Source organism: Mobula hypostoma, chromosome 2 (genome assembly GCF_963921235.1).
Source record: "Mobula hypostoma chromosome 2, sMobHyp1.1, whole genome shotgun sequence".
Lineage (NCBI taxonomy): Eukaryota > Metazoa > Chordata > Chondrichthyes > Myliobatiformes > Myliobatidae > Mobula > Mobula hypostoma.
The window spans coordinates 211,944,911-211,972,862 of NC_086098.1; the positions used below are offsets into that span (position 1 = coordinate 211,944,911).

General features: G+C 41.5%; 1 protein-coding gene across 1 annotated transcript in view; it reads right to left on the minus strand.

Moving 5' to 3' along the window:
• zfp64 (zinc finger protein 64 homolog (mouse)) overlaps window positions 1-22,948 on the minus strand; it is a 77,060-nt gene extending 54,112 nt beyond the window's left edge. Inside the window, exons 1-2 of the mRNA XM_063031095.1 lie at window positions 22,809-22,948; window positions 4,825-5,058 (exon numbers count right to left, since the gene is read on the minus strand). Of these exons, the coding sequence (XP_062887165.1) occupies window positions 4,825-5,058; window positions 22,809-22,851 (277 nt within the window). The 5' untranslated portion in view covers window positions 22,852-22,948. The remainder of the gene's footprint in view (window positions 1-4,824; window positions 5,059-22,808) is intronic.
• Window positions 22,949-27,952: the final 5,004 nt, after the last annotated feature.

The following is a 27,952-nucleotide window of genomic DNA, read 5'->3' on the forward strand; positions in this document are numbered from 1 at the left end:
TCATGGAAAAATTAGATGCATTGATTGTTGCCTTCCAAAATTAGACGGATTATTAAATAGTTTCTACAGATTAGATGAGGGTAAATGCAATCCCAATATTTTTGAAAAGGAAGGAGAGTTAAAATCAGGGAGTTGCAGACTAGTCGGCTTAACAACAACATCTGGGAAAATGTTAGTATGCAATAAAGGATATGATGGTAGAACACTTACAAAATATAAATTACAGACAAAGTCAGCACAAGTTCATATAAAGACGGAGGATTTTTGAAAATACACTCAGTGGCCACTATATTCGGCACAGGAGATAACTAATAAAGTAGAGACTGAGTGTATGTTCATAGTCTTCTGCTACTGTAATCCATCCACTGCAGCCATCCATTTCTAGGTTTGACGTGTTGTGCTTTCTTCTGCACACCACTGTTGTAACACATAGTTATTTGAGTTATTGTCATCTTCCTGTCAACTTGAACCAGTCTGGCCATTCTCCTCTTGCCTCTCTAATTAACAAGCCATCTTCATCCTTAGAACTGCTGCTCACTGGATTTTTTTTGGTTGTTTTTTGCACCTTTCTCTGTAAACTCCAGAAACTGTTATGCATGAAAGTTCCAGGAAATCAGTAGTTTGAGATACTCAAACCACCCTGTCTGGCACCAACAACCATTCCTCAGTGACATAAGAGTATTGCATAGAAAATTAAACAAGGGATTGTGAATAATATACTGGCATGAACTGGAAACTGGTTGATAGATAGGAAACAGAGTAGGAGATAGACTTTTTTTAGGGGTGGCATGAGTAACTGTGTGCAGTAACTGGGGAGCTAATCAAGACTGTCTAATCCTGGATGGCATCAAGCTTTGTGAAAATTGTTGGGGCTGAACTTATCCAGGGAACTGGAGTGTATTCCATCATACTTCTAACTTACAGCTTTGGAATGTCACTAAGCAAGTTAGTCACTAGTGCTAGTCTGCTCTAATATCCACAGTATCTGTCTGACTGGTTCAGTTGAGCTGATTAATAGTGACCCTAAGATGATGTTGGAGAGAGACTTAGTGATGGCACGAAGTGTCAAGAGAAGGTGATTGAACTCTTCCTTGTAGAGACAATCACTACAGCACAGAAATTACTTGCCACTTACAGCATCATACTACAAGTATACAGAGCAATACAGCATAGATACCAGCTCTTAAGCCCAAAAAGATGATGCAAATTGTGTTGCCCACACAGCTTGCCCCAATTTCCTGCATTCAGCCCATACCCCATCCCAACATGTACCTATCCAAAAGTTTAAATTATACTAGTGTACCTACCTCAACCACTTTCTCTGGCATTTCATTCCCCATATTCACCACCCTCTGGATGAAAAGGTTGCTCTTCGAGATCTCTTTTCAAACTTTCCCCTCTCATCCCAAATCTATGCCCTAGCTATGGTATCCCCTACCCTTTGGAAAAGAATGTTACCATCCACCTTGCCTATGCCTCTCAATCTTAAACATTTCTACAAAATCAACCCTCATTCAAAGTCAAAGTTAAAGTAAATCCATTATCGAAGTCTGTATATATCACATACTACCTCGAGATTCATTTTCTTCCATGTGTTTATAGGAAAATAATTAAATACAATAGAATCTATCAAAAACTATTCACAAAGACTGACAAAGAACAAATGTGCAAAAGAAGAAAAACTGTTCAAATAAAGAGAAATACTGAAAACATCAGTTGTAGTGTCGATGAAAGTGAGCCTGTAGGTTGTAGAATCAGTTCAGAATCGAGGAGAGTGAAGTTATCCATGCTGGTTTAAGAAGCCAGTTAATAACCGTTCCTAAACCTGGTGGTGTGGGAACTAAAGCTCCTGTACCTCCTGCCTGATGGTATGAGTGAGTAGGGGGCAAGAACTGGATGTGGGGGTCCTTAATGACGAATGCTGCTTTCTTGTTTCAGTGCTCAATGATGGTGAGGGCTTTGCCTGTGAAGGACTGGAGACTTTTTCATCCCTAGGCATTGGTGTTTCTATACCAGCCGTGAATCAACTAGTTAGGATACTCTCCACTTTGAAGTTTGTCAAAGCTTTAGGTAACATGCTGAAGCTACACAAACATCCAAGAAAGAAGAGGTGCTGTTATGCCTTCTTTGTGATAGCATTTGCATCCTGATCCCTGGGCAGATCATCTGATCGGTTAACACCAATGAATTTAATGTTACTGATCCCCTCCACCTCCGGCCTTCTAATGAGGACTGGCTCATTGACCTCTGTCTTCTTCCTCATGTAGTCATTCTCCTACATATCAAGAAATAAAGACCTAGCCTAGCAACCTCTCCCTATAACTCTAGCCTTACAACATCCTCATTTTTTGTGTACATTTTCCAGTTTAACAACATCTTTTCTATAACAGGGTGCCAAAAACCATACACAGTATTCCAAGTGTGACCTTACCTACAACTTATACAACTGCAACATAATGTTTCAACTCCTATATTCAATTCCCTGACTGATGAAGATTTGACATTGCTGGTCTGACTTTCCAAAAGGCATCACCTCACATTAATCTGTATTGAAAACTGTTTGCCACTCCTAGCCCTACTTCCCTAACTGATTAAGATCGCTTTTTAATTGATACTGTACAATCTCCTTCGCTATCAACAACACCTCCTAATTTTGCGTCACTTGTAAACTTACCAACCAAATCTTGTACATTCACATCCAAAGCATTTATATAAGGAATGAGTAGCAAGGTTCTTGACTGGCCTCCGTTTCAAGAAACAAGCTTCAACCACCAACCTCACTTCCTGCCTCCAAGCCAATTTTGAATCTACCTAAATCATTTTCCCTAGAATCCATGGGACATAACATTCCAGATCTGCCTCCCATACGGAACCATGTGAACGGTATTGCAGAAGTCCAAATAATCAACATATACTACCTAACTCTTGTCCATCTTTATTGGTTACTTCTTCAAAAACACTGAAAGTTTCTTCACGTATGACTTTACATGCACAAAACCACGTTGACTCCTCCTAATCACACTCTGTCTGGCCACGTTAATCACTTAATTTCTGAATGTTGTCTAGGTCTTACAAGATCATTACATCAGATCCTCAAATGAAGAGCTAATACCAAATTTGGCATGCACTGTGCCGATGGGCTGAAGCAGAGCCACACTGAAAATGCCTGTTACTAGAATTAGAACAATAAAACCCCACCCCACCTCAACTTATCCAGTGTTATAAGGCCCTCAGACATTTCCTACTTATTTACCTACTCTGAAATTCTGCGGGCCAGCCTCTGTGTTTCTAATCTCCTCAGCCTTTTGCTCACCCGAAACTCTGCTGCCTGTAGCTGAACTTGCTTAGAGTCTTGTTCACCACTCCTTGACCTTGTCATCTTCACCACTCTTTCTCTAAATGGCCAGTCCATCTCTGCAATTTCTTCAGCTCCTTAAGACTCCTCGATCTCTGTGCTGCTCTAATCCTGGAGTTGTGCCCACTTGCATCACTGGTGATCATGCTTTCATCTGCCTCCAGAACTTACGCCCTAAATCATCTCTCCATGTCTTCTTTTATCGAATATCTATTACTGTTAAATTTTTGACCTGAATTAATACCTGTGATTTGATATCTTTTGTTATTATTTTTTGATAAGGTGATATACAAATGCAATCTTTCATGATTATTCCCCCCCCCCGAAGTATTTCCCATTAAGAGGACAGAGTACATAAGTTTTGAACTACTTTTACTATTGTCCCTCCTATCCAATAATACATTCTTTGGTTGGCTCCTTAATAGCTGATCAGGCAACAAGATTGCACCATCAAGGGTTACGACTCAGGAACCTACTACTAAACTGGCTGAGATCTCCAAATTTAAATGAGGCCAAGTGCTGCCATGCAGATGACATTTCTAATCACAAAGCTATTAGATGACCTATTTACTTCAGTGCATATACTGTGATTATTTTGATGATCAGCATTCTCTCAGTATTTGTGCTCAGAAGTGAATCATATGTAGAGAAACTTGTTTGGTGAGTCAACTTTAGTAATCCCTGAGTACCGTTTTGTTCTCATTGTTTAGAAGGTCATATTTTATGAATTCATTATTGTGTAAAAACTTGCAACCAATCACCTGTAGTTCTTTAATAATAACTTAAAACTGTTCATTTGGATGCATATCATATATTGGTTTCCTGTTATCGCATAACATGTTATTTAGCAACCTGAGCCACATCAAAATATTTGTAAGATGCACACAAAATCTACTGTTGTTGTGAAAAAATGAAACTCTGCTGATCTCGTCCATCACTGGAAATGCACCACCTGCCACTTTGCAGGACAGAAAGAGAGAGTAGCAAATATATAGTACATTAGTTAATATTCTAGAAAAATAAAGAAAAACAAAACAGTAAAAGTAGAATTCACAGTTATCATTCCAGGGCCAAGACATTTGATTTATATTCCAGTTATGTGAAGGAAAACCTTGGATTTCAAACTTCCCTTTATTCTTCCAAATCACACCTATCTCTACCTCCCAAAATATCACATTATTTTTGGCAGATCAGATAACTAAACACAACTTCAGGTTAATGAACTAATTTTTTAAAAATCAAGATATAGCATTAACATTACAGTAATGTTATCAATGTTCCAATATTAACTCAATTTATTTTCCACTAACAGCTTAATTACCCGGATTTAATAAATTCACATGCATTTCACAAATTTCAGTTCAGTTGCAACTAAGAACGCAATACAAACAAGCACAGCTGAAAATGAAAACTATGCCATCGCTATTCCTTTTCAGGATCTAATAAAATCTGTTTGCCTTTTTTTGTACCTGAGATCGTCTGCGTCTGTGCGGTAATGGTACTGGTAGCGGTCTGAGTCTGTGTTGCTGATGTCGTTGCCTCTGCCACAAACTGAACAGAATTTGGGCCTGCAGCTGTACCCAGATGGCAGCCATTTTGCTTGTGGGCCACAAACGTATCTAATGTGTTGTATTGTTGCTTGCAGATGCCACAAATGTGAATATCGGCACTCACTTCTACTAATACGGTGGCCCCTGGAGAAACTACATAAAAGGAAAAAATTAGGGTATAAAGCAAAACAAAAGATTTTTTTCTCCCTTTTCTATACAGTTGTTCTCTTTGGTCTAAGCCAACATGGAAACCAGCAGTCCTAAATGCTTTTAATTTTCTTCAAGAATACATTATTCTGTTAGAAAATTAGTAAGTGCTATACACAATAGTCTAAAAAAACCTGGAACATTGAACTGTACAACAGCCCACAATGTTTTGCTGTCCTTTTAAACCACATTAAGATCAATCTAACCCCTACCCTCCCACATAGCCCCCCATTTTTCATACATCTATATGAAAATAGATCTTAAATCTCCCGACTGTATCTGCCTCTGCCACCACCCTTGGCAGTGCATTACAGACACTTACCACACTCTGTGTAAAAAAAAAACTTACTTCTGACATCCCCATATACTTTACTCTAATCACTTTAAAAGTATGACATCATGTTATCCATTGCCGCCCTGGGGAAAAGAGGCTGACTGTCCTCTCTATGCCTCTTATCACTTTATCTTAAAAGCAGAGACGAACCACCACGAGTGGTGCAAGTGCAGCCTATGTAAGATTAAGGAAATGAGACTTTGAAGACCACGACCTATAGGTCCAAACAAAACACTCGGGTCTGCAGAGCAGTCATTCTTCTGACATTACTGTATGAAGTCGAATCATGGGCCACCTACAGTAGACAGCTGCAAGTCCTGGAACAATATCACCAAAGACACTTACAAAAGATTTTGCAGATTCGCTGGAAGGACTGGCACACTAATACCAGCACACTGGAAGAGGCCAATATGAACATCATTTCCACCACAATAAGCAACACCAACTCTGACGGATAGGTCTCGTTATTCAAACACCTAATTCACACCTCCCCAAACAGAACCTTTACTCCCAGTTAAAGAAAGGTCAGCGGGCCCCAGGCAGGCAAAGGAAACACTTCAAAGATAACATCAAAAATTCAACCCAAAAAATTCAACATTATATCTAAAACCTGCGAAGATATCGCACTCAAAAGATGCAGTCAATAAGAAATCTGTGCAGGAAGGAGCTGTGCTACATGAAAGCGGCCTCCACTGTGCCCTTAGAGAGCAAGCTGCAGTTGCAAAAGGAACAAATGAACAACCAAAAGACACAACCACTACTTACTCTTGCCCACACTGCACCAGAATATGTGAATCTCAGATTAAATGTAGTCTAAACCTTCTGAAAATTCAAGTAAACAGCATCCACCAATTCTTCTTTGTCTATCCTGCTTGTTATTTCCTCAAAGATTTCTGACAGCTTTGTCAGGCAAGATTTTCCCTTAAGGAATTCATGCTGACTTTAGCCTATTTTATCATGTGTCCCCAAGTAACCTGAGACTTCATCCCTAACATTCAACTCCAACATCCTCCAAACCACTGAGGTGAGGCTAACTGGCCTATAATTTCCTTTTTCTGACTCCCTCCCTTCTTGAAGAGTGGAGTGACATGTGCAATTTTCCAGTTCTCTGGAACCATGCCAGAATCTACCGATTCTTGAAAGATCATTACTAATGCCTCCACAATCTCTTTAACTACCTCTTTCAGAACCCTAGTGTGTACTCCATCTGGTCCAGGTGACCTATCCAGTACCTTCAGACCTTTCAACTTCCCAAAGACCTTCCCCCTAATAACTCGCTTCTTCTCCCTGACACTCTCAAACTTCCAGCATACTACCAGTTATCTTCCACAGTAAAGAAGGATGCACCTCCACCAACCTTTATGTCATCCGCAAACTTGGCCATAAAATCAACTTTGTCATCCAAATCATTGACATATTTCACAGTGACATTGACATATTTCACAGCAAATTTATAGCCATTGGGATGAGTTGCAGTGCAATCAACAAATACTGGTCATAAGGTGTTATACTTAAATACACGCAGCATAAGGAATAAAGTGGATGATCTTGTCGTAGAGCTACAGATTGGCAGGTATGATATTGTGGCTGTCACTGAGACGTGGCTAAAGGATGCATGTCTCCGGGAGCTGAACGTCCAAGGATACACGGTGTATCGGAAGGATAGGAAGGTAGGCAGAGGGAGTGGCATGGCTTTATTGGTAAGAAATGATATCAAATCATTAGAAAGAGGTGATATAGGATCGGAAGGTGCAGAATCTTTATGGGTTGAGCTAAGAAATCGCAGGGGTAAAAGGACCCTGATGGCAGTTATATACAGGCCTCTAGACAGCTGCAGTGATGTGGACTACAAATTACAACTGGAAATAGAAAAGGCTTGTCAGAAGGGAAGTGTTATGATAATTGTGGGGGATTTTAACATGCGAGTGGATTGGGAAAATCAGGTCGGCACTGGATCTCAAGAGAGAGAATTTGTAGAATGTCTGCGAGATGGCTTTTTAGAACAGCTTGTTGTTGAGCCCACTAGGGGATCGGCTGTACTGGATTGGGTATTGTGTAATGAACCGGAGGTGATTCGAGAGATTGAGGTGAAGGAACCCTTAGGAGACAGTGATCATAACATGATTGAGTTCTCTGTGAAATTTGAAAAAGAGAAGCTGAAATCCGATGTGTCGGTATTTCAGTGGAGAGAAGGAAATTATAGTGGCATGAGAGAGGAACTGGCCAAAGTTGACTGGAAAAGGACACTGGCGGGAAGGACGGCAGAGCAGCAGTGGCTGGAGTTTATGCGAGAAGTGAAGAAGGTGCAAGACAGGTATATTCCAAAAAAGAAGAAATTTTTGAATGGAAAAGGGATGTAACCATGGCTGACAAGAGAAGTCAAAGCCAAAGTTAAAGCAAAGGAGAGGACATACAAGGAAGAAAAAATTAGTGGGTAGACAGAGGATTGGGAAGTTTTTAAAAGCTTACAAAAGGAAACTAAGAAGGTCATTAAGAGGGAAAAGATGAACTATGAAAGGAAGCTAGCAAATAATATCAAAGTGGATACTAAAAGCTTTTTCATGTATATAAAGAGTAAAAGACAGGTGAGAGTAGATATAGAACCGATAGAAAATGATGCTGGAGAAATTGTAATTGGAGATAAGGAGATGGCGGAGGAAATGAACGAGTATTTTGCATCAGTCTTCACTGAGGAAGACATCAGCAGTATACTGGACACTCAAGGGTGGCAGGGAAGAGAAGTGTGCGCAGTCACAATTACGACAGAGAAAGTACTCAGGAAGCTGAATAGTCTAAAGGTAGACAAATCTCCCGGACCAGATGGAATGCACCGTCGTGTTCTGAAGGAAGTAGCTGTAGAGATTGCTGAGGTATTAGCGATGATCTTTCAAAAGTCGATAGATTCTGGCATGGTTCCGGAGGAGTGAAAGATTGCAACTGTTACTACGCTATTTAAAAAGGGGGCAAGGAAGCAAAAAAGAAATTATAGACCTGTTATCTTGACATCGGTGGTTGGGAAGTTGTTGGAGTCGATTGTCAAGGATGAGGTTACGGAGTACCTGGAGGCATATGACAAGATAGGCAGAACTCAGCATGGTTTCCTTAAAGGAAAATCCTGCCTGACAAACCTATTACAATTTTTTGAGGAAATTACAAGTAGGCTAGACAAGGGAGATGCAGTGGATGTTGTATATTTGGATTTTCAGAAGGCCTTTGACAAGGTGCCACACATGAGGCTGCTTAACAAGATAAGAGCCCATGGAATTACGGGAAAGTTACATACGTGGATAGGGCGCTGGCTGAATGGCAGGAAGCAGAGAGTGGGAATAAAGGGATCCTATTCTGGTTGGTTGCCAGTTACCAGTGATGTTCCACAGGGGTCTGTATTGGGGCCACTTCTTTTTACGTTGTACATCAATGATTTGGATTATGGAATAGATGGCTTTGTGGCTAAGTTTGCTGATGATACAAAGATAGGTTGAGGGGCCAGTAGTGCTGAGGAAACAGAGAGTCTGCAGAGAATCTTGGATAGATTGGAAGAATGGGCAAAGAAGTGGCAAATGAAATACAATGTTGGAAAGTGTATGGTTGTGCACTTTGGCAGAAGAAATAAACGGACAGACTATTATTTAAATGGGGAGAGAATTCAAAGTTCTGAGATGCAACGGGACTTGGGAGTCCTCGTACAGGATACTCTTAAGGGTAACCTTCAGGTTGAGTCGGTGGTGAAGAAGGCAAATGCAATGTTGGCATTCATTTCTAGAGGAATACAGTATAGGAGCAGGGATGTGATGTTAAGGCTCTATAAGGCACTGGTGAGACCTCACTTGGAGTACCGTGGGCAGTTTTGGTCTCCTTATTTAAGAAAGGATGTGCTGATGTTGGAGATGGTACAGAGAAGATTCACTTGAATCATTCCGGGAATGAAAGGGTTAACATATGAGGAACATTTGTCCGCTCTTGGACTGTATTCCTTGGAGTTTAGAAGAATGAGGGGGGACCTCATAGAAATAGTTCGAATGTTGAAAGGCATGGACAGAGTGGATGTGGCAAAGTTGTTTCCCATGATGGGGGAGTCTAGTACAAGAGGGCATGACTTAAGGATTGAAGGGCGCCCATTCAGAACAGAGATGCGAAGAAATTTTTTTAGCCAGAGGGTGGTGAATCTATGGAATTTGTTGCCACGGGCAGCAGTGGAGGCCAAGTCATTGGGTGTATTTAAGGCAGAGATTGATAGGTATCTGAGTAGCCAGGGCATCAAAGGTTATGGTGCGAAGGCGGGGGAGTGGGACTAAATGGGAGAATGGATCAACTCACGATAAAATGGTGGAGCAGACTCGAGGGTCCGAATGGCCGACTTCGGCCCCTTTGTCTTATGGTCTTATATAACATAAAGAGAAGTGGTGCCAACACCGACCTCTCAAACTTCCGCAGACTGCTAGTATTTTCCACGGTGAAGACAAATACAAAATTCTTATTTATTTCATCTGCCATTTCCTTTAGCTAGGGGACCTTGCCTACCACAGTGTATTGATCATAGCTTTATAATAATATTACCATAAATAAATAGTACAGGTACAGTGTAATTGATGGGAAGTTTAGAGTGGCTATGAGTGGCTACCTTTTCACCTAGAAGATAGTGGAATCTGGAACACGCTACCTGAAAAGATGACAGGCAAGTATTCTCAAGACATTTTGGAAATATCTATACAAACACCTTAATCACCAAGGTACAGTAGGCGATGCACCTAGCAGCATAATAGGGATTAGTATAGAAAGGTACTTGATGATCAGCATTCACAGGCTGACTAGAGAAGACATGATACTGGTTCTAATACCAGGCAATGAACTTGGTCAAGTGACAGATCTCTCAGTAGGTGAGCATTTTTGAGACAGTAACCTCAACATCCTGACCTTTAGCATTGCCCTTGGACAGGGATAGGAACAGATTGTATGGGAAAGTATTCAACTGGGGGAGGGAAGGTTATGCTGCTATTAGACAGGAACTTGGTAGTGTATATCGGGAACAGATATTCTCAGGGAAATGCGGAGGTTGTTTAGGGGGCACTTACATGGTGTTCTGGATGCGTTTGTCCCATCGAGACTGGAAAAAGATGACAGGGTGAAGGAACCATGAGAGAACGAGAGAGGTGGAACATTTAGTCAAGAGGAAGAAGGAAGCATGCTTAAGGTTTAGGAAGCAAAAATCAGGCAGGGCTTTTGAGAATTATGAGGTAGCCAGGAAGGAGCTAAAGAAGGAACATAAAGCTAGAAGTGGACATGAGAACATGAGAAGGCCTCGGCAAGTAGGATTAAGGAAACCCCCAAGGTGTTCTTCACATGTGCCACACATGAGACTACTTAACAAGAAACCAAGGTGTTGCAGGAAAGATACTAGCATGGATACTAGCATGGCAGGAGACAAAGGGAGCCTTTTCTGGTTGGATGCTGGTGACTAGTGGTGTTCCGTAGGGGGTCGATGTTGGGACCGCTTCCTTTTACATTATATTACATGATTTGGATAACAAAAATGATGTCTTTATGCCCAAGTTTGCTGATGATACAAAGATAGGTGGAGGGACAGGTAGTGTTGAGGAGGCCACAGGACTTCAACATGTTAAGAGAATGGGCAAAGAAGTAGCAGATGAAATACAATGTCAGTAAAGGCTGATTTATACTTGTGCATCAAATCGACGCCGTAGGTATGGCATAGCCGCGAACCCTACGCAGTGCCTACGCAGATCCCTATGCCGTAGCCTGCCACGCACCTCTCCCAAAATGTAACTACGCATCGCAGCAATGCAGACCGCAACAACTGTGATTGGTCTGCTTAGTAGCATCGCATTTCCTCCTACGCTGCAATAACGTCCCACTGGGCGACTGAAGGGCAGGGAAGGAACTCTAGCTGCAATGCTTTCCATAAAGCTTTACAGACCTCTGAAATTATGGAGGACACATTTGGCTTTTATGAAAAAAGACACTCGCTTTAAACTTGTTTACCCTGAGAAAGACTACCATGACCATGAAGCCTTGCACGGGCAGGTGTGTGCACATGCATGACGTGCACATACGTGTACATGCCCGAATTGCACAGCGACGCAAACACACCAATGCACAAGTATAAATGCTCACAACAGCGTAGCCCACTTGCGTAGGCTACGGCGTAAGCTGGTACGCAGAAGTATAAATCAGCCTTAAGTGTACGGTCATGCACTTTGGAAGAAGGAACAAAAGCGTAGTCCATTTTCTAAGCAGGCAGAAAGTTCAAAAATACGAGCTGCAAATGGACTTGGGCGTCCTCATGCAGGTTCCCTGAAGGTTAACTTGCAGATGGAGTCGGTGATGAGAAAGGCAAATGCATTGTTAGCATTCATTTCATGATGACTAGTATATAAAAGCAAGGATGTAACACTCAGGCTTTATAAGGCACTGGTGAGGCTTCACTTGCAGTATTGTGAGCAGTATTTGGCCCCTTATCTAAGAAAGGATGTGCTGATATTGGAAAAGGTTCAGAGGAGGTACACAAGAATGATTCTGGGAATGAAAGGGTTACCACATGAGGAGTGTTTGATGGCTTTGGGTCTGTACTCACTGGAATTAAGAAGAATGATGGGGGAGGAGAATCTTATTGAAACCCCTCAAATGTTGAAAGGATGTGAAGAAGATGTTTCCTATAGTGAGGGAGTCTAGGATCAGAGGACACAGTCGCAGAATAGAGGGATGTTCATTTAGAACGGAGATGACAAAATATTTCTTTAGTCAGAAGAATGGTAATTCTGTGGAGTTTGTTGACACAGGCACCTGTGGAGGCCAAATCATTGGGAGAAAATAAAGTGGAGATTGATTGATTCTTGATTAGTCAGGGCATGAAAGGTTATGGGCAGAAGGCAGGTGAATGGGGTTGAGAGAGAAAATGGATCAGGTATGATGAAATGGCAGAGCAAAATCAATGGGCCAAATGGCCTAATTCTGGGCTCCTCTCTCTTATGGTTTTAGAGATGAATGAACACTCAGCATCAGCCTGCTTGGTTAAAGACATTGCTGTTCCAACCAACTCAAGAACCTTACGCTATGTCAGTGCAGCCTCAGCATCAGAATCAGGATCAGGTTTAATATCACTGGAATATCTGGCAAAACTTGTTGTTTTGGGGCAGCAGTACATTGCAATACATAATAATAAATCTATAGATTACAATAAGAATTATACTTTGAAATTAAACTAAATAAGTAGTACAAAAAAGGAGCAAAAAATAACGAGGTCATGTTCATGGGTTCATTGTCCATTCAGAAATCTGATGCAGACAGGAAGGAGCTCTTCCTGAAGTGTTAAGTGTGTGTCTTCAGGCTTTTATACCTCCTCCTTGATGGAAGCAATGAGAAGAGAGCATCCTAGCTGAAGGGGGTCCTTCATTATGGATGCCACCTTTTTGAGGCATCACCTTTTGAAGATGTCCTTGATTCTGGGGAGGCTACTGCCCATGATGGAGCTGGCTGGCTTTATAACTTTCTCCAGCTTTTTCTGATCCTGTGCAAACACTTAAAATGCTCTCCATGGTACATCTGCAGATATTTGCCAGAATCTTTGGTGACATACCAAGTGTCCTCAAACTCCAGTTAAAATTTAGCCACTGTTGTGTCTTCTTTGTAATTGCATCAATATCCTGGGATAGGTCTTCAGGAGAGCCATCAAGGAGAACTGCACATTGGTTATCTCCAAGGCTGAGGTATGTAGAACATTCCAATATGTGAAGAGCCGCAAGGCAGTGGGGCTGGACAGTATCCTAGTCCTTAAAGTGTGTGCTGAACAACTGGCTGGTGTGTTTACGGCCATTTTTAATCTCTCTCCCTCCCAATGTGTAGTGCCCTCCTGCTTTAAATCGTCCATTATTGTCCTTGTACCTAAGAAAACCAAGGTAGCATATCTTAATTATTGGCACCCTGTTGCACTCATCTCAATTATAAGCAAGTGCTTTGAGAGGCTGGTTAAAGACTACATCTGCAGTATGCTACCATCCACACTGGGGTTCAGTCCTATCAACCTCAGAATCGAGCATTTAGCTCGTCCGGAGTAAGGCGGCAATGTTGGTTGAACTACTGCATTTCCTCTTAATGGTTTGCAGTCCTTCCATCTGGTAAACACAGCATTAAAGCCAGGACCAACAGGTTATGGGATAGCTTCTTTCTACAAGCCATTAGACCTGTAAATTAACATGTCTGTGCATTGTGACGGAATAATGTAAAGATTTTTACTCCCTCACATTGTGGGATGGATGTAAGATTTAAATAAATTCTAATTCTAATGTTGAAACTGAAACTTCAGGTATTTGAAACTACTCCCCCTTTCCACTGCTGATCCCTTGAAGAGGATTGGCATGTGTTCTCTCGACTTCCCCTCCTTGGTCTTATGATGACTGCAAGTCATTGATGTGACGCTACTCAACCAGCTGATCTATCTCGTTCCTGTGTGTCTCCTCATCATCATCTCAAATTTTGCCAACAATATTTGTGTCATCGGCAAATTTATAGATGGCATTTTAGCTGTGTCTAGCCACACAATCATGGCTGTAGAGAGCAGAACAGCAGACTAAGCCTTGAGGTGCACCAGCATTGATTGTCTGCAAGGAGGAGATGTTATTTCCGATCCACACTGACTGTGGTCTCCCGGTGAGGAAGTCAAAGATCCAGTTGCAGAGAGAGGTACAGACACCAATGTTTTGGATCTTGTTGACTGGTACTGAAGGTATGATTGTATTCAATGCTGAGTCCTAATCAATAAACAGCAGCCTGACTTTTTTTTTAATTGCTAGTGTCCAAGTGATCCAAAGCCCAGCAGAGAGCCAGTGAGATTGCATTCACTGTAGACCTGTTGTGGCATAGGTAAATTGCAGCAGGTCCAGGTCCCTGCTTCGGCAAGAGTTGACTCTGGCCATGACCGACCTCTCAAAGCAGTTCATCATGGTAGATGTGAGTGCAATTGAGTGATAGTCATTCAGGCAGCTCACCCTGCTCTTCTTGGGCACTATTATGATTGTTGCCCTTTTGAGGCAGGTGGGAACCTCTGGCTGCAGCAGGGAGAGACTGAAGATGTCCTTAAACATTCCTGCCAGTTGGTTGGCACAGGTTTTCAGCGTCCTACCAGGTGCACTATTAGGTCCTGATGTCTTGCAAGGGTTCACCCTCAACCTGCTGAAAGATGTTCTGATGTCAGCCTCCAAGACAGAGATCAGAGTCACCAGATGCCATAGGGATTTCCAGTGGTGTAGTTTTATTCTCCCTTTCAAAGAGTGCAAAAAAGGTGTCAACCTCATCTGGGAGTGAAGCAGCACAGCCATTCATGATGTTAGGTTTTGCTTTGCAGGAAGTAATGGTCTGCAAATGTCAGATCTAACCCGCATCTGATTTTGTCTCTAACTTCAATCAGAATTGGTTGCTTTTGCTCTTAAAATAGATCTCTGTAGGTCATACATGGACTTCTTGTGTAGTTCTGGTTCACCAGTCTTGAATGCCACAGATCCAGCCCTCAGCAGACTATGAACCTTCTAGTTCATCCGTAACTTTTGGTTTGGAGATATTTTTGAAGGCACACACTCAATGACACAGGTCTTCAAGTCTGTGACAAGTATGGCATATTCATTTATATTTGATGATGTATCCCTGAATATTGTCCACTCCACAACTAAAAGCATCCCTGTAAGTGCTCCTCCACCTCCTTTGACCATAACTTCTTGGTCATCACCACTGGTGTTGTGGACTTTACACTCTGCCTATGCGCTGGGAGTAGAAGTACAGCTGGGAGATGGACTTTTCAAGGAGTGTGGTAGCACAATAAGCGTTCTTAATTGTGGTCAAATGTGGCCTGAGGTGGAATGTACACTACTAACAGGATGGCGGTAAACTCCCTTGTAGATAAAATGGACGACATTTGATCACTAGATATTCCAGGTCAGCTGAGCACGGTTGAGACAGAACCATACGTCTGTGCACCATGATGAGTAAATCATAAAGCATACTCCACTTCCTCTACCCTAAAAAGACTGACCTGCCCTGTTTTTGTGGGGAACGGTAAAGTCATTGGGATGGAGTGTTGCATCCAAAATGGCGGTGGTGAGCCATGATTCCATGAAGCAAAATACACAGCTGTCCCTAGTGTCCCTCTGGTAATGCAATCTTGCTCTGAGGTCTTCAGTTTTATTTTCCAGAGACTGTACATTCGCAAGCAGAATAGTCAGGAGTAGGATCTGAAGTCTCTGTGTTTCAATTTAATCTGTAGATCGGCTTGTTTTCTGCGCTTCTGTTTTCTTAAAGGGGCACTCATGAATTGAGTCTGTAGTTTGGCATCTGCCAATTTTAGATGTTTATAAACGTCTTGAAAGGACATTGCTTACAGAAGTGCCCATGACTGTGACTGTGGATTTCAGCTGCAGTTGTCCTAAACTGGAATATTCAATGATCCGCATCAGAGCTGCATGCAAAGAATCACCACATATTGGGAAACGTATGATGATGTATTTTACTAAAAGGAACAATAGTGTAGACTATAATCTAAATGGGCAGAAAGTTCAAACATCAGAGGTGCAAAGGGACTTAGGTCCTCATGCAAGACTCCGGGAAGGTTAATTCACAGGTTGAGTCTGTGGTAAAGAAGGCAAATGGCATTTACCTCAAGGAGAATAGAATATAAAAACAAGGAGATAATGCTGAATAAGACTGCACTTGGAGCATTACCAACAGTTTTGGACCCCTTACCTCAGGAAGGATGTGTTATCATTAGAGAGGGTCCGGGGAGGTTCAAAAGCATGATTCCAGGAATGAAGTGGTTAACATATGAGGAGCATTTGGCATCTTTGGGCCTGTAGTCACTGGAATTTAGAAGAATGCATGGGGATCTCATTGAAACCTACCAAATGTTGAAAGGACTAGACAAGGTGGATGTGGAGAAGATGTTTCCTCTAGTGGGGGTACCAGAACTAAAGGGCAGAGCCTCAAAATTGAGTGGTGACCTTTTACAACTGAAGTAAGGAGGAATTTTTTTTAGCCAAAGACAATAGGTGCAGGAGTAGGCCATTCGGTTCTTCGAGACAACACCGCCATTCACTGTGATCATGGCTGATCATCCACTATCAGTATCCAGTTCCTGTCTTATCCCCATAACCTTTGATTCCACTATCTTTAAGAGCTCTATCCATCTCTTTTTTGAAAGCATCCAGAGACTTAGCCTCCACAGCCTTCTGGGGCAGAGCATTCCATATATCCACCACTCTCTGGGTGAAAAAGTTTTTCCTCAACTCCGTTCTAAATGGCCTACGCCTAATTCTTAAACTGTGGCCTCTGGTTCTGGACTCACCCATCAGCGGGAACATGCTTCCTGCCTGCAGCGTGTCTAATCCCTTAATAACCTTATATGTTTCAATAAGATCCCCTCTCAGCATTCTAAATTCCACAGTATACAAGCCCAGCCGCTCCAATCTTTCGACATATGACAGTCCCGCCATGCCGGGAATTAACCTTGTGCACCTATGCTGCACTCCCTCAATAGCAAGAATGTCCTTCCTCAAATTTGGAGACCAAAACTGCAGACAGTACTCCAGGTGTGGTCTCACCAGGGCCCTGTACAGCTGCAGAAGGACCTCTTTGCTCTTATACTCAATTCCCCTTGTTATGAAGGCCAGTATGCCATTAGCTTTTTTCACTGCCTGCTGTACTTGCATGCTTGCTTACAGTGACTGATGTACAAGAACAACTAGATCTCGTTGTGCTTCCCCTTTTCCTAACTTGACTCTATTTAGATAATAATCTGCCTTCCCGTTCTTACCACCAAAGTGGATAACCTCAGATTTATCCACATTAAACTGCATCTGCCCACTCACCCAGCCTGTCCAAGTCACCCTGCATTCTCATAACATCCTCCTCACATTTCACACTGCCTCCCAGCTTTCTGTCATCGGCAAATTTGCTAATGTTACTTTTAATTCTCTCATCTAAATCATTAATATATATTGTAAACAGCTGCGGTCCCAGCACTGAACCCTGCGGTACCCCACTAGTCACCGCCTGCCATTCCGAAAGGGACCCGTTAATCGCTACTCTTTGTTTTCTGTCAGCCAGCCAATTTTCAATCCATGTCAGTACTCTGCCCCCAATACCACGTGCCCTAATTTTGCCCACTAACCTCCTATGTGGGACTTTATCAAAGGTTGTCTGAAAGTCCAGGTACACTACATCCACTGGCTGTCCCTTGTCCATTTTCATAGTTACATCCTCAAAAAATTCCAGAAGATTAGTCAAGCACGATTTCCCCATCATAAATCCATGCTGACTCGGACCAATCCTGTTACTACTATCCAGATGTGTCGTAATTTCATCTTTTATAATTGACTCCAGCATCTTTCCCACCACTGACGTCAGGCTAACCGGTCTATAATTCCCTGTTTTCTCTCTTCCTCCCTGCTTGAAGAGAGGGACAACATTAGCCACCCTCCAATCCACAGGAACTGATCCTGAATCTATAGAACATTGGAAAATGATGACCAATGCGTCCACGATTTCTAAAGCCACCTCCTTAAGTACCCTGGGATGCAGACCATCAGGTGCCGGGGACTTATCAGCCTTCAGACCCAACAGCCTATCCAACACAATTTCCTTCAATTCATCCATTACCCTAGGTCTTTTGACCACTATTACATCTGGGAGATTGTTTGTGTCTTCCCTAGTGAAGACAGATCCAAAGTACCTGTTCAACTCGTCTGCCATTTCCTTGTTCCCATAATAATTCACCCACTTGTCTTCAAGGGCCCAATTTTGGTCTTAACTATTCTTTTCCTTTTCACATCCCTAAAGAGTGGTGAATCTGTGGAATGATCTGCCACAGACTGTGGTTGAGGCCAAGAGCGAGGGTATATTTAAAGAGGAAGTACAAAGCATTTGTAGATAGATTCCTGATTGGTCAGGGCATCAAGGGATATGTTAGAGGGCAGATATATGGGGTTGAATGGGATCCAGGATCAGCCACGATGAAATGGTGGAGTAGACTCAATGGGCTGAATGGCCTCATTCTACTCCTCTGTCTTATGGTCTTATTGGCACCATCTTATAACTGATGCCCAAATGGATCTCAACTCTCTGGTGACAGAAGTTGTTTCAACGTTTAAAGCCCTTCTTACTTGCAAACTGCATACATGTGGTAGAATTCACAGCAGTGATATCAGTTACATATTTTGGTGTGTATTCTTTATGTGCTGTGCTCAGATGCATTCATGCGCAAGCATGTTACTCACATAGAATATCATTACAATTTCTCAACCCATTCATGGAAGGGCTGATCTCATTTAGCAACTAAATTTTGCATAATATTCAATTCTGTAGCATATAAAAACACTGTGCCCTGCAGTAGAACTTTTAGTAATTATCATTCACATGAAACCTCCACATTTCATATATTCACAGATGTTAATGTTTATTCAGCTTCAGCAATATTTAGTTCAATGTGCATCATCACCAACCCAAAATATGATTCTTCAGTCAAAGTCAATGACCCCAAGCAATCCACTTTTTACAGGAATTTAATCTGTACATTTCATTCATGGTCCAATATATTTATACTTTTTGGTCATTTGATTGCATTTGAACTTGAGCCTATCCTTCTTTGCCTTAAATTAGCTCAGACCATCAGCTCTCTACTCATAACTCAAACTAGAGCATATTAAGTACCAGGCATGAACCTACAGGTTCTGACCTTGGCATGATTTTGAGTTGGTTCAACACCAGAGGGAGCCCTTAATCTTCCTCAGAAATTTTCATCAAATTTAACATCCAAGCATGGTTAAGAATTGATGCTGGCATTGTAGTCTGAATGTCAAGTAGACATAAGAAATGGAACATAAAATAACCTTCATATCAAATTGCATAAATCCTTATGCAAGTGTTCCAGACAACTTCTATGAAGCAAATATTTTATTTTTGATTATATTGATTAAGTGCAATATTTAGGAATGACAGAGAAAGTTGTTCAGTTGTACAGTGTGCCACAGGGTCCTTTACTTATAGCTAGAATATTATCACAACATGTGAGACATCAATCTCAATTGCAAGTAAAATCAAAAAAGAATGGAAATGCTGAGCAGGTCGCTACCCCACCCAGAAAATTAGCAAACCTGAATAAATAGTATGGTAAAAAAGTTGATAGTTCAAATCTTACATAACACAAGGTCTCACTCAGTAATGTACTGAACCATCATAAGTCAAGTTACAAGTACAATAGATTCTGGTTAATTGGTACAGATCAGAACCAGTACATTTTGGCCCAATTAAGCAGCTGACAAATTAGCTTCAGTTCCATGGAAATAGTTAAAGAGGTAGAAAACCAACAAACTACTGTTTAACTGAGTAATAAATTATGTAATTAAATGAAATACAGAATAAATAAGAACACTACCAATACTACTACAGTACTATAAGACTGTATTAGTGCCTAATACTTATCGACGAAGGAATTTATCCAGTTTATGCTGCTGTGTTCTTTTGACTGACTGTAAATACACAAAACCAGCGCAGGCAACTAGTTGAGATAATGGACTGCCTTCATACAATGGTTTCGACAATTGCATCCTCATTTTCTTTGTAACATTTAAGATGATTGTCGATGCTTTCAAATTCTTCATAGGTCCAAACTTGTTTAAGTAGTGAAATAGTTTCATTTTCACTCCCGATCGTTTCTGGCATCTCCAAGCCTGATTGCTTGAAACTTCAGTGAGCAAAGCAATTCTGAATTGTCTTACTGCTTATTTCTCACCAAATATTAGTGACAAAAAAAAATCACGGTTATTTGAACACAGACACACACAAATGACACTATTTAAAAACTGTTTGCTCCAAGGATGGTGTGGTGATTAATAGACACACAAGTGCATGTGACTGAGACCAGTTCATCAACAGTCTCCTGTCCTAATTAAGCGGCATAAGTGTCCCAAATAAACAAAAGGAATCCTAAAGAGGTAAAAAATCATCTAGTGCTTCAGTCCCAAAGACGTGTCCCAAATAAGCCACTATCAATGGCCCAATTAACAGGAATACACTGTATATATAACCACTTTAATCTCACACTTCATTGAATTTAGAAGTGATTAGAAGATTTGCAAAATGAAGATGCAATATTTATTGTCTATTTGTATTTCTGCTTCACTTTTAAATGCTGATCAATATTCCTAACTTGAATTCTTATTTTCCTGCAAAATTTTCAGATAACTTAGATTTTTACTCTGTTCAGTGACGAAAGTTTCTTTATCTGCTTTCTTGTAAAAATCTTATGGGGTAAAACACAAGAACTTACCTGAAAACAGGTGCAAGGGGTTGCCACAACAGGCAACAGGACAATTTCCTACTGTAAGTTTAATTGCATGATTGCCGCAGGCAGCCAGTGCTAACCTCACTACTCACTGGCTATATTCCTTTGGAAAGTTTCACAATACCATTAGTAGTTATCCATTTTAAGCTGGCCTACAAAAATTAAAGTTGGCTTACATATCTTAAAGTGGAAATATGCTGACATAGCTATTCTACAGAGAAGTTAGTCTGAGAAATTGAAAGGGAATCAGGCTGAAAGTGAAGTTGAGGCTGAAATCAGATCAGTGATGATCTTATTAAAGGGCAGATCATATTAGCCAGCAAAGCCACTTTCCAGATCTCTCAAATGCTCATTGTATGCTAACATAATTACTTCAATACTAGGGCTCTTAACTAGTGTACCAACTTCTTACACAGTACTTTGTCACATACCTTTTAGAAATTTAAATATACCTCAGCTACAGGTTCCCTTTTATCTATTCCCTCTTTGTCACATCCTCACAAAAATCATGCAAAGTTGTCAAATATGATTTATCTTTAATAAAATCCTGGTGACCATATTTGATTATATTTCTCTTTCTTAAATCATTAGTTATTTCCTCTTTGCTTAGTTTCTCCACCATTTTGCCAACAAGACATTAAACTAAATGGGCTATAATTCTCCCACACAACCCTCCCGCAGCCCTGGTCTGGAGTTTTGAAAAAACTTCAACCAGTGAGTCTCTTGCATCTGCAGCCACTTCCTTTAAAATCTTAGAATACAAGCCATCAGGTGCCAGCTATTTGTTTACCTTTACCCTGCGATTTAACATATCTACCATTTCTTTGTTTGTGGTTATTAAATCACCAACCTAGAGGTTCTACACTTACCTTAGCTCCCTTCTTCCTCTTTTATATGTTCACAGATAAACTCTTACTGTTTGCTTGGAGATTGCATGCAAGTTTTCTCTCAAAATCATTTTTCTCGCTTAGGGGTTTTCATTGCAGGATCCTAAAATTTTCTCAGTCTTCTGGCCTACCACCACCCTTTGCTAACACAAATTTTGAAGCTTTCTCAAGGAATTCCTCTTTCTTAACTAGGTTAAAGTTTCGTTACTGACACACTTCTTATTTTCCCAATCTACGTTAAACAAAATCACCTTCATACCATTAATAATTTCTTTATTTATTTTAAAGAAGTGGTCCCATGAAGAGGTGGTCACACTCATCCTCTTAACTTTATCCAGCTATAAGTGCTTTGGACTTCTTTTGGTCATGAAGGATGCTATATAAATGAAAATCTTTTTTTTAGGTGCAGGAGCAAATTTTCTGGATTCAAAGTTTGAATACACTTTGAGGCCAATTCTCAATACACAAACTAAGCAACTTATCATAGATAGTACCTGGGCTCTGCCCATTTCATAACAATAACTCTGATAGTACATTTTGTTCTGCCAGTTATCAGGAAATTGGCTTGTAAGCTTATTGTAAATTTACAAAGGAACTGCCCTGCCAATATTGTTTCCTAGAATGAATACATCGTCAGTTTTGTAAAACAAGAAAATCTTCCCTGCCAAATTAAACTGACGACCTTCTGTTTTTTTTTAACATAGCTTATTTTTCACTGAAAAACAAGATATAATTTGGCTGAAAAGCAGGATTATTGGAACAGCAACTGGATACCTTTAATTTCAGGTCTTTAATGTATCAAATTTCAAGTGCTTGTAATGCAGATTGTCACCGTGTTATTTCGATAACAAAATGTGCTTGGAGAGTCGAGAAACACTTCTTTACGCAGAATTTCAAATGTTGGCAGCAACTACTGGGAACCCCTGACTTTGCATATCATATAACTGCTCTGGAAAGCCCTGGAACCTGAGTAGTGTACCTCCCCGCCTTCCGATAGCCAGGTTCCCGGGTGTGCCACTACCCAGGTTCCGGGGCTGCCACCGGCTCATACAAAAGCAACACTCTCGGCCTACACCCTGCCCAGCCATCAACAGCCGCCCCGACACCTGCATACAAAACACAGCCGACTACTCACACGGCACCGAGCCGAAATTGTCGCTTTGCCCGCCCGCGTTCATGGTTCAGCTGCGGAGTCCAAGAGGGGAAAATGAGACCGAGGACGTGCAGGCTCCTCTCCCTGTCTCCTATATTACGGACAAACAAACAGATAAGAGACTGAAGAACAGCTAGGGCCCTCGGCGCTGCAGCGGAAGTGGGTGCACTGCACTTCCGCTCGCTGTAGACTTGAGGATTAGCCCCAAAGTCAATGGTTGGACCCGGGGTATTTGATTTATCCTTGGGGAAATGATGTGCTGGTTATGTCTTCAGACTGGTTACCTGCATAGCAATGGGCGGAGGGTTTGTTGATATATAGTTCAGATTCCATGTTCAAATAATCAATTATTTAATATGCGGGAGTCCTTTTCAATATTGTTTACCTATTCTCTAACATATCAATCAAAAGAAAATAAGTGAAGGTTCCCTCCCCCCACCCCAATAATTTAGGCACCTCTAACACCTGGGATAGCAATTTGGATTTAGTGACCAAACCATTTAGATTGGAGAAACACAAAATTCTGGAGGAATTCAGCAGGAGTCGGGCAGTATCTATGGAGGGAAGGATGAGTCAATATTTTGGTCTGAGACACTTAATTCCAACAGGAATAGAATGGGATAGAAGCCAGATTTGTTGCTCCACTGCAAAGTCTCTAAGATATGCCTACCTGGCAAATTTTAAATTCCTTCAATGGGAATTCAGTGAGACCTATTAACACTCCCCGTCTATCTCTGCTGCTCTCTGACTTTCCAACCATGTGCTCAGCCAGACCTGCTGAGCTTATTCTACATATTTTACCCCACCTACTTATTCTGGATTCTGTTCTTTCCATTCCAATCCTGATGAAGGGTCTTGCTTAAAACATTAACCGTTTTATTTGCGCCCCCACCCCATAGATGCTGCCTGACTTGCTGAGTTGCCAGCATTTTGTGTGCATTGCTCCTGATATCCAGCATCTGCAAAATCTCTTTATGTTTATAGTTAAGATTGGGAATGTGTGACAGAACAACGTTATTGCAAGGGAGAAGGAGACTCAGGAAAGTCTGTCAAACAAGCAGATGTATACCCACCAGATGGCACCAGTGTATATACCTACTGCAATGGGAACATTAATACTTATGCAGCAGGCTTTGATCTCCATTTATCCTGGTCTCCCTTGCTGAATCAATACTTTCTGTGTAACAATACACAGATAACTTCTATTTCACAATATGAAGTTCAGGTCTAGGAATGTCAGGATCCTCAAGGACAACCCAAAGCAACAGCCTTGTTATCATAAGTGAGGAGTCAAATGCTTCAGAACTGACATTTCTGCACTGGTGACACCAAACAGGCAGTAGATAGCTGGTTTAAAGAACAATGTGTTTCCAGCGTTCTGTTATATTAAGAATGATAGAGCTGAAGGTATTAAGGGGGAAGGTTGATAATACTTGTCAGCGAAAATGTCATGGCAGTGCTCAGGCAGGACAGACTGCAGGGCTCAACTACTGAGGCGATATGGGTGGAACTGAGGAATAAGAAAGGGATGACCACATTAATGGGATCATATATTTTTCCCATTAGTCAGTGGGATTTAGAGAAGAAAATTTGTACAGAGATAGCAGACAGCTGCAGGGGAAAATTAAGATTGTGCTGGTGATTTTAGTTTTCCTCATATTAATTAGGACTGTAACAGAAAAGGATGGGATAGAGTTTGTCAAATGTGTTCAGTAAAGTTTCCTTCATAAATATAGAGATCCCAGCTAGAGAGTGTGAGATACTGGATCTTCTATTAGGGAAAGAGACGGGGAAAGTGACAGAAGTGTGTATAGGGAATCACTTTGGATATAGTAATCATAATTCTATTGGATTGAGATAGATTGTTTTCTGACAAAGATGTGCTTGGTAAATGGGGGGGCCTCAAAATTGAAGCATTTTGAGAGTGCAGAGTTTGTACGTTCCTGTCAATATAAAAGGCAAGTCTAACAGGTTTAGAGAGCCTTGTTTTTTTGAGAGATAACCTGGTTAAGAAGAAGAATGTGCGTAGTAGTTATACACAACAAGGAACAAATGAGGTATATGAAGGGTACAAGAAGAGCAAGAAAACATTTAGGAGGGAAATCTAGAGGGCTAAAAGAAGCCATGAGCTTGTTCTGGCAGATAATGTGAGGGAGAGCCCAAGGGCTTCTACGGATATAGTAAGAGCAAGAGGATAGCAAGGGACAAAATTGGTCCATTTGAGATCAGCATGGTCATCTTTGCACAAAGCCAAACGAGATGGGGAGAGGGGTCAATTTAAAGTGGATTTTTTGCATCTGTACTTATTCAGGATATGAACATATGAATCTATAGGACTAAGGCAAAACAGCAGTGAGGTCATGAACCACATCCAAGTTACAGAAGAAGAGATGCTGCTATCCTAAGGGAAATTAGGGAGATAAGTCACCAGCGCATGATAAGGTGTTCCCTTGGATCTTGTGGACAACTAGTGCAGAAATTGTAGGGGCCCTAGTAGAGTTACTTAAACCATACTTAGCCTCTAGTGAGGTGCCACAGGGCAAGCGGATAGCTAATATTGTTCTGTTGTTCAAGAAATGCTCTTAGAAAAAGCAGGAAAAGCTGATGCCAGTAGCAGGTAAATTATTGGAAGGTATTCGAAGGGAAAGGATATATAAATATAGGATACTCAGGCCATATTAGGGAGAGTCAATATAGTTTTGTGTTTGATAGGTTGAGCCTGAACAATTTCACGGAGTTTATCAGGAAGTTATCAGGAAAGTTGATGAAGGAAATGCAGTTGACATTGTCTACATGGACTTTAGCAAGAGTTTGGAAAAAGTCCTGCATGGGAGGCTGGTCAAAGAGGTTCAGTTGCTTGGCATTCAGAATGAGACAGTAAATTAGATTCCACTTTGGCTTAGTGGGAGAAGCCAGACGGTGATAGTAGATGGATGCCCCTCTGACTGGAGGCTTTTGACTAGTAGTGGGTTGCAGGGATCAGTGCTTGGTCTGTTGTTGTGTGTTATCTAATATAGCTGATAATTTGTTTAAACTGGATTAGCAAATTTGTGGATAACGGCAAGATTGGAAGTGCACTGGATAGCAAGGAAATCTGTCAAAGCCTGCAGTGGGATCTGGATCACCTGGAAAAATGGGCTGAAAAATGGCAGATGGAACTTAATGCAGACAAGTTTGAGGTGTTGCACTTTGGCTGGACAAACCAGTTTAAGACTTACGCTGTGAATGGTAGGGCACCGAGGAGTGTAGTAGAACAGACGGATCTGGGAATACAGATCCATAATTTCTTGAAAGTGGCATCACAGGTAGATAGGGTTGTAAAGAAAGCATTTGGCACATTGGCATTCGTAAATCTGAGTACAGGAGTTGGAATATTAAGTAGAAGTCCTGTGAGACCTAATTTGGAGTATTGTGTGCAGTTCTGGTCAACTACCTACAGGAAAGATGTCAATAAGAGTGCAGAGAAAATTTACAGGGATGTTACCCAGACTTGAGGACCTGAATCAAAGGGAAAGATTGAATTGGTTAGGACTTTATTCCCTGGTGTATAGGAGAATGAGGGGAGATTTGATACAAAATGATGAAAGGTATAGATAGGGTAAATACAAACAGTCATTTTCCACTGAGTTTTCATGAGATTAGAACCAGAGGTCATAGGTTAAAGGTGAAAGATGAAATATTTAAGGGAAACCTGGGGGCAATCTTCTACACCCAGAGGGTGGTGCAAGGTGGAACCAGCTGCCAGTGGAAGTGACGGATGGGGGTTTGATTGCAACGTTTAAGAGATGTTTGGTAAATACGTGAATTGGAGGACTATGGTGCAGGTGTGGATCAATGGAACTAGGCAGAATAACAGCTTGGCATGGACTATCCTGACGAAGGGTCTCGGCCTGAAACGTCGACTGTACCTCTTCCTAGAGATGCTGCCTGGCCTGCTGCATTCACCAGCAACTTTTATGTGTATTGCTTGGCATGGACTAGGTGGGACAAGGGGGAAAGAGAGGAATTTAAGCTATTTTCACAGATGAGTTCAAAGAGGCAGCCACTTGGCGCCGTCTTAACTTTGCCCCCCAGCCCACACACCACAACCCCCCCCCCCCAGTCCTGAAGAGTCTCGGCCCGAAATGTCAGCTGCTTATTCCCATCCATAGATGCGGCCTGACCTTTTGAGCTCTTCCAGCACACTGTGTGTATTGCTCTGTGTTCCTTTTTTGTGATGGATCCATCAATTTAATCTAAAATGCATGACTGTCACCCTGATCATGGAAACTACATTGGGGTTCTTCACCTGACAAAATGCTTAGACTACAGTTTTATCATAGCAACCAGCCTGTTTCATTAGGGGAATATGTGCAAGAGCTTCAGTATCAGTGATAGTCATCTGCTAAATTATACCATTATAGAGTTGAAGGACTGCAAAGATGTCTGCATCATCTGCAACATAACAGGCACCAATGACTGCTGATTGATCCGTGCTTAATCAGCTCTGTTACCTCCATCAACATAGCCCCAAATCATTACCAACAATGGAAAATTACTGTAAGAAGATCAAAAACAAAGCTGTCAAGAATACCACTCAGCTAGATTTTCTCATACAGTACCTCACAGAAATCCATAACACCATAAGACCATAAGACAAAGGAGCAGAAGTAGGCCATTCGGCCCATCGAGTCTGCTCCGCCATTTTATCATGAGCTGATCCATTTTATCCTATTTAGTCCCACTGCCCCGCCTTCTCACCATAACCTTTGATGCCCTGGCTACTCAGATACCTATCAATCTCTGCCTTAAATACACCCAATGACTTGGCCTCCACTGCTGCCCGTGGCAACAAATTCCATAGATTCACCACCCTCTGACTAAAAAAATTTCTTCGCATTTCTGTTCTGAAAGGGCACCCTTCAATCCTGAAGTCATGCCCTCTCGTACTAGACTCCCCCATCATGGAAAACAACTTTGCCACATCCACTCTGTCCATGCCTTTTAACATTCGAAATGTTTCTATGAGGTCTCCCCTCATTCTTCTAAACTCCAAGGAATACAGTCCAAGAGCGGACAAACGTTCCTCATATGTTAACCCTCTCATTCCCGGAATCATTCTAGTGAATCTTCTCTGTACCCTCTCC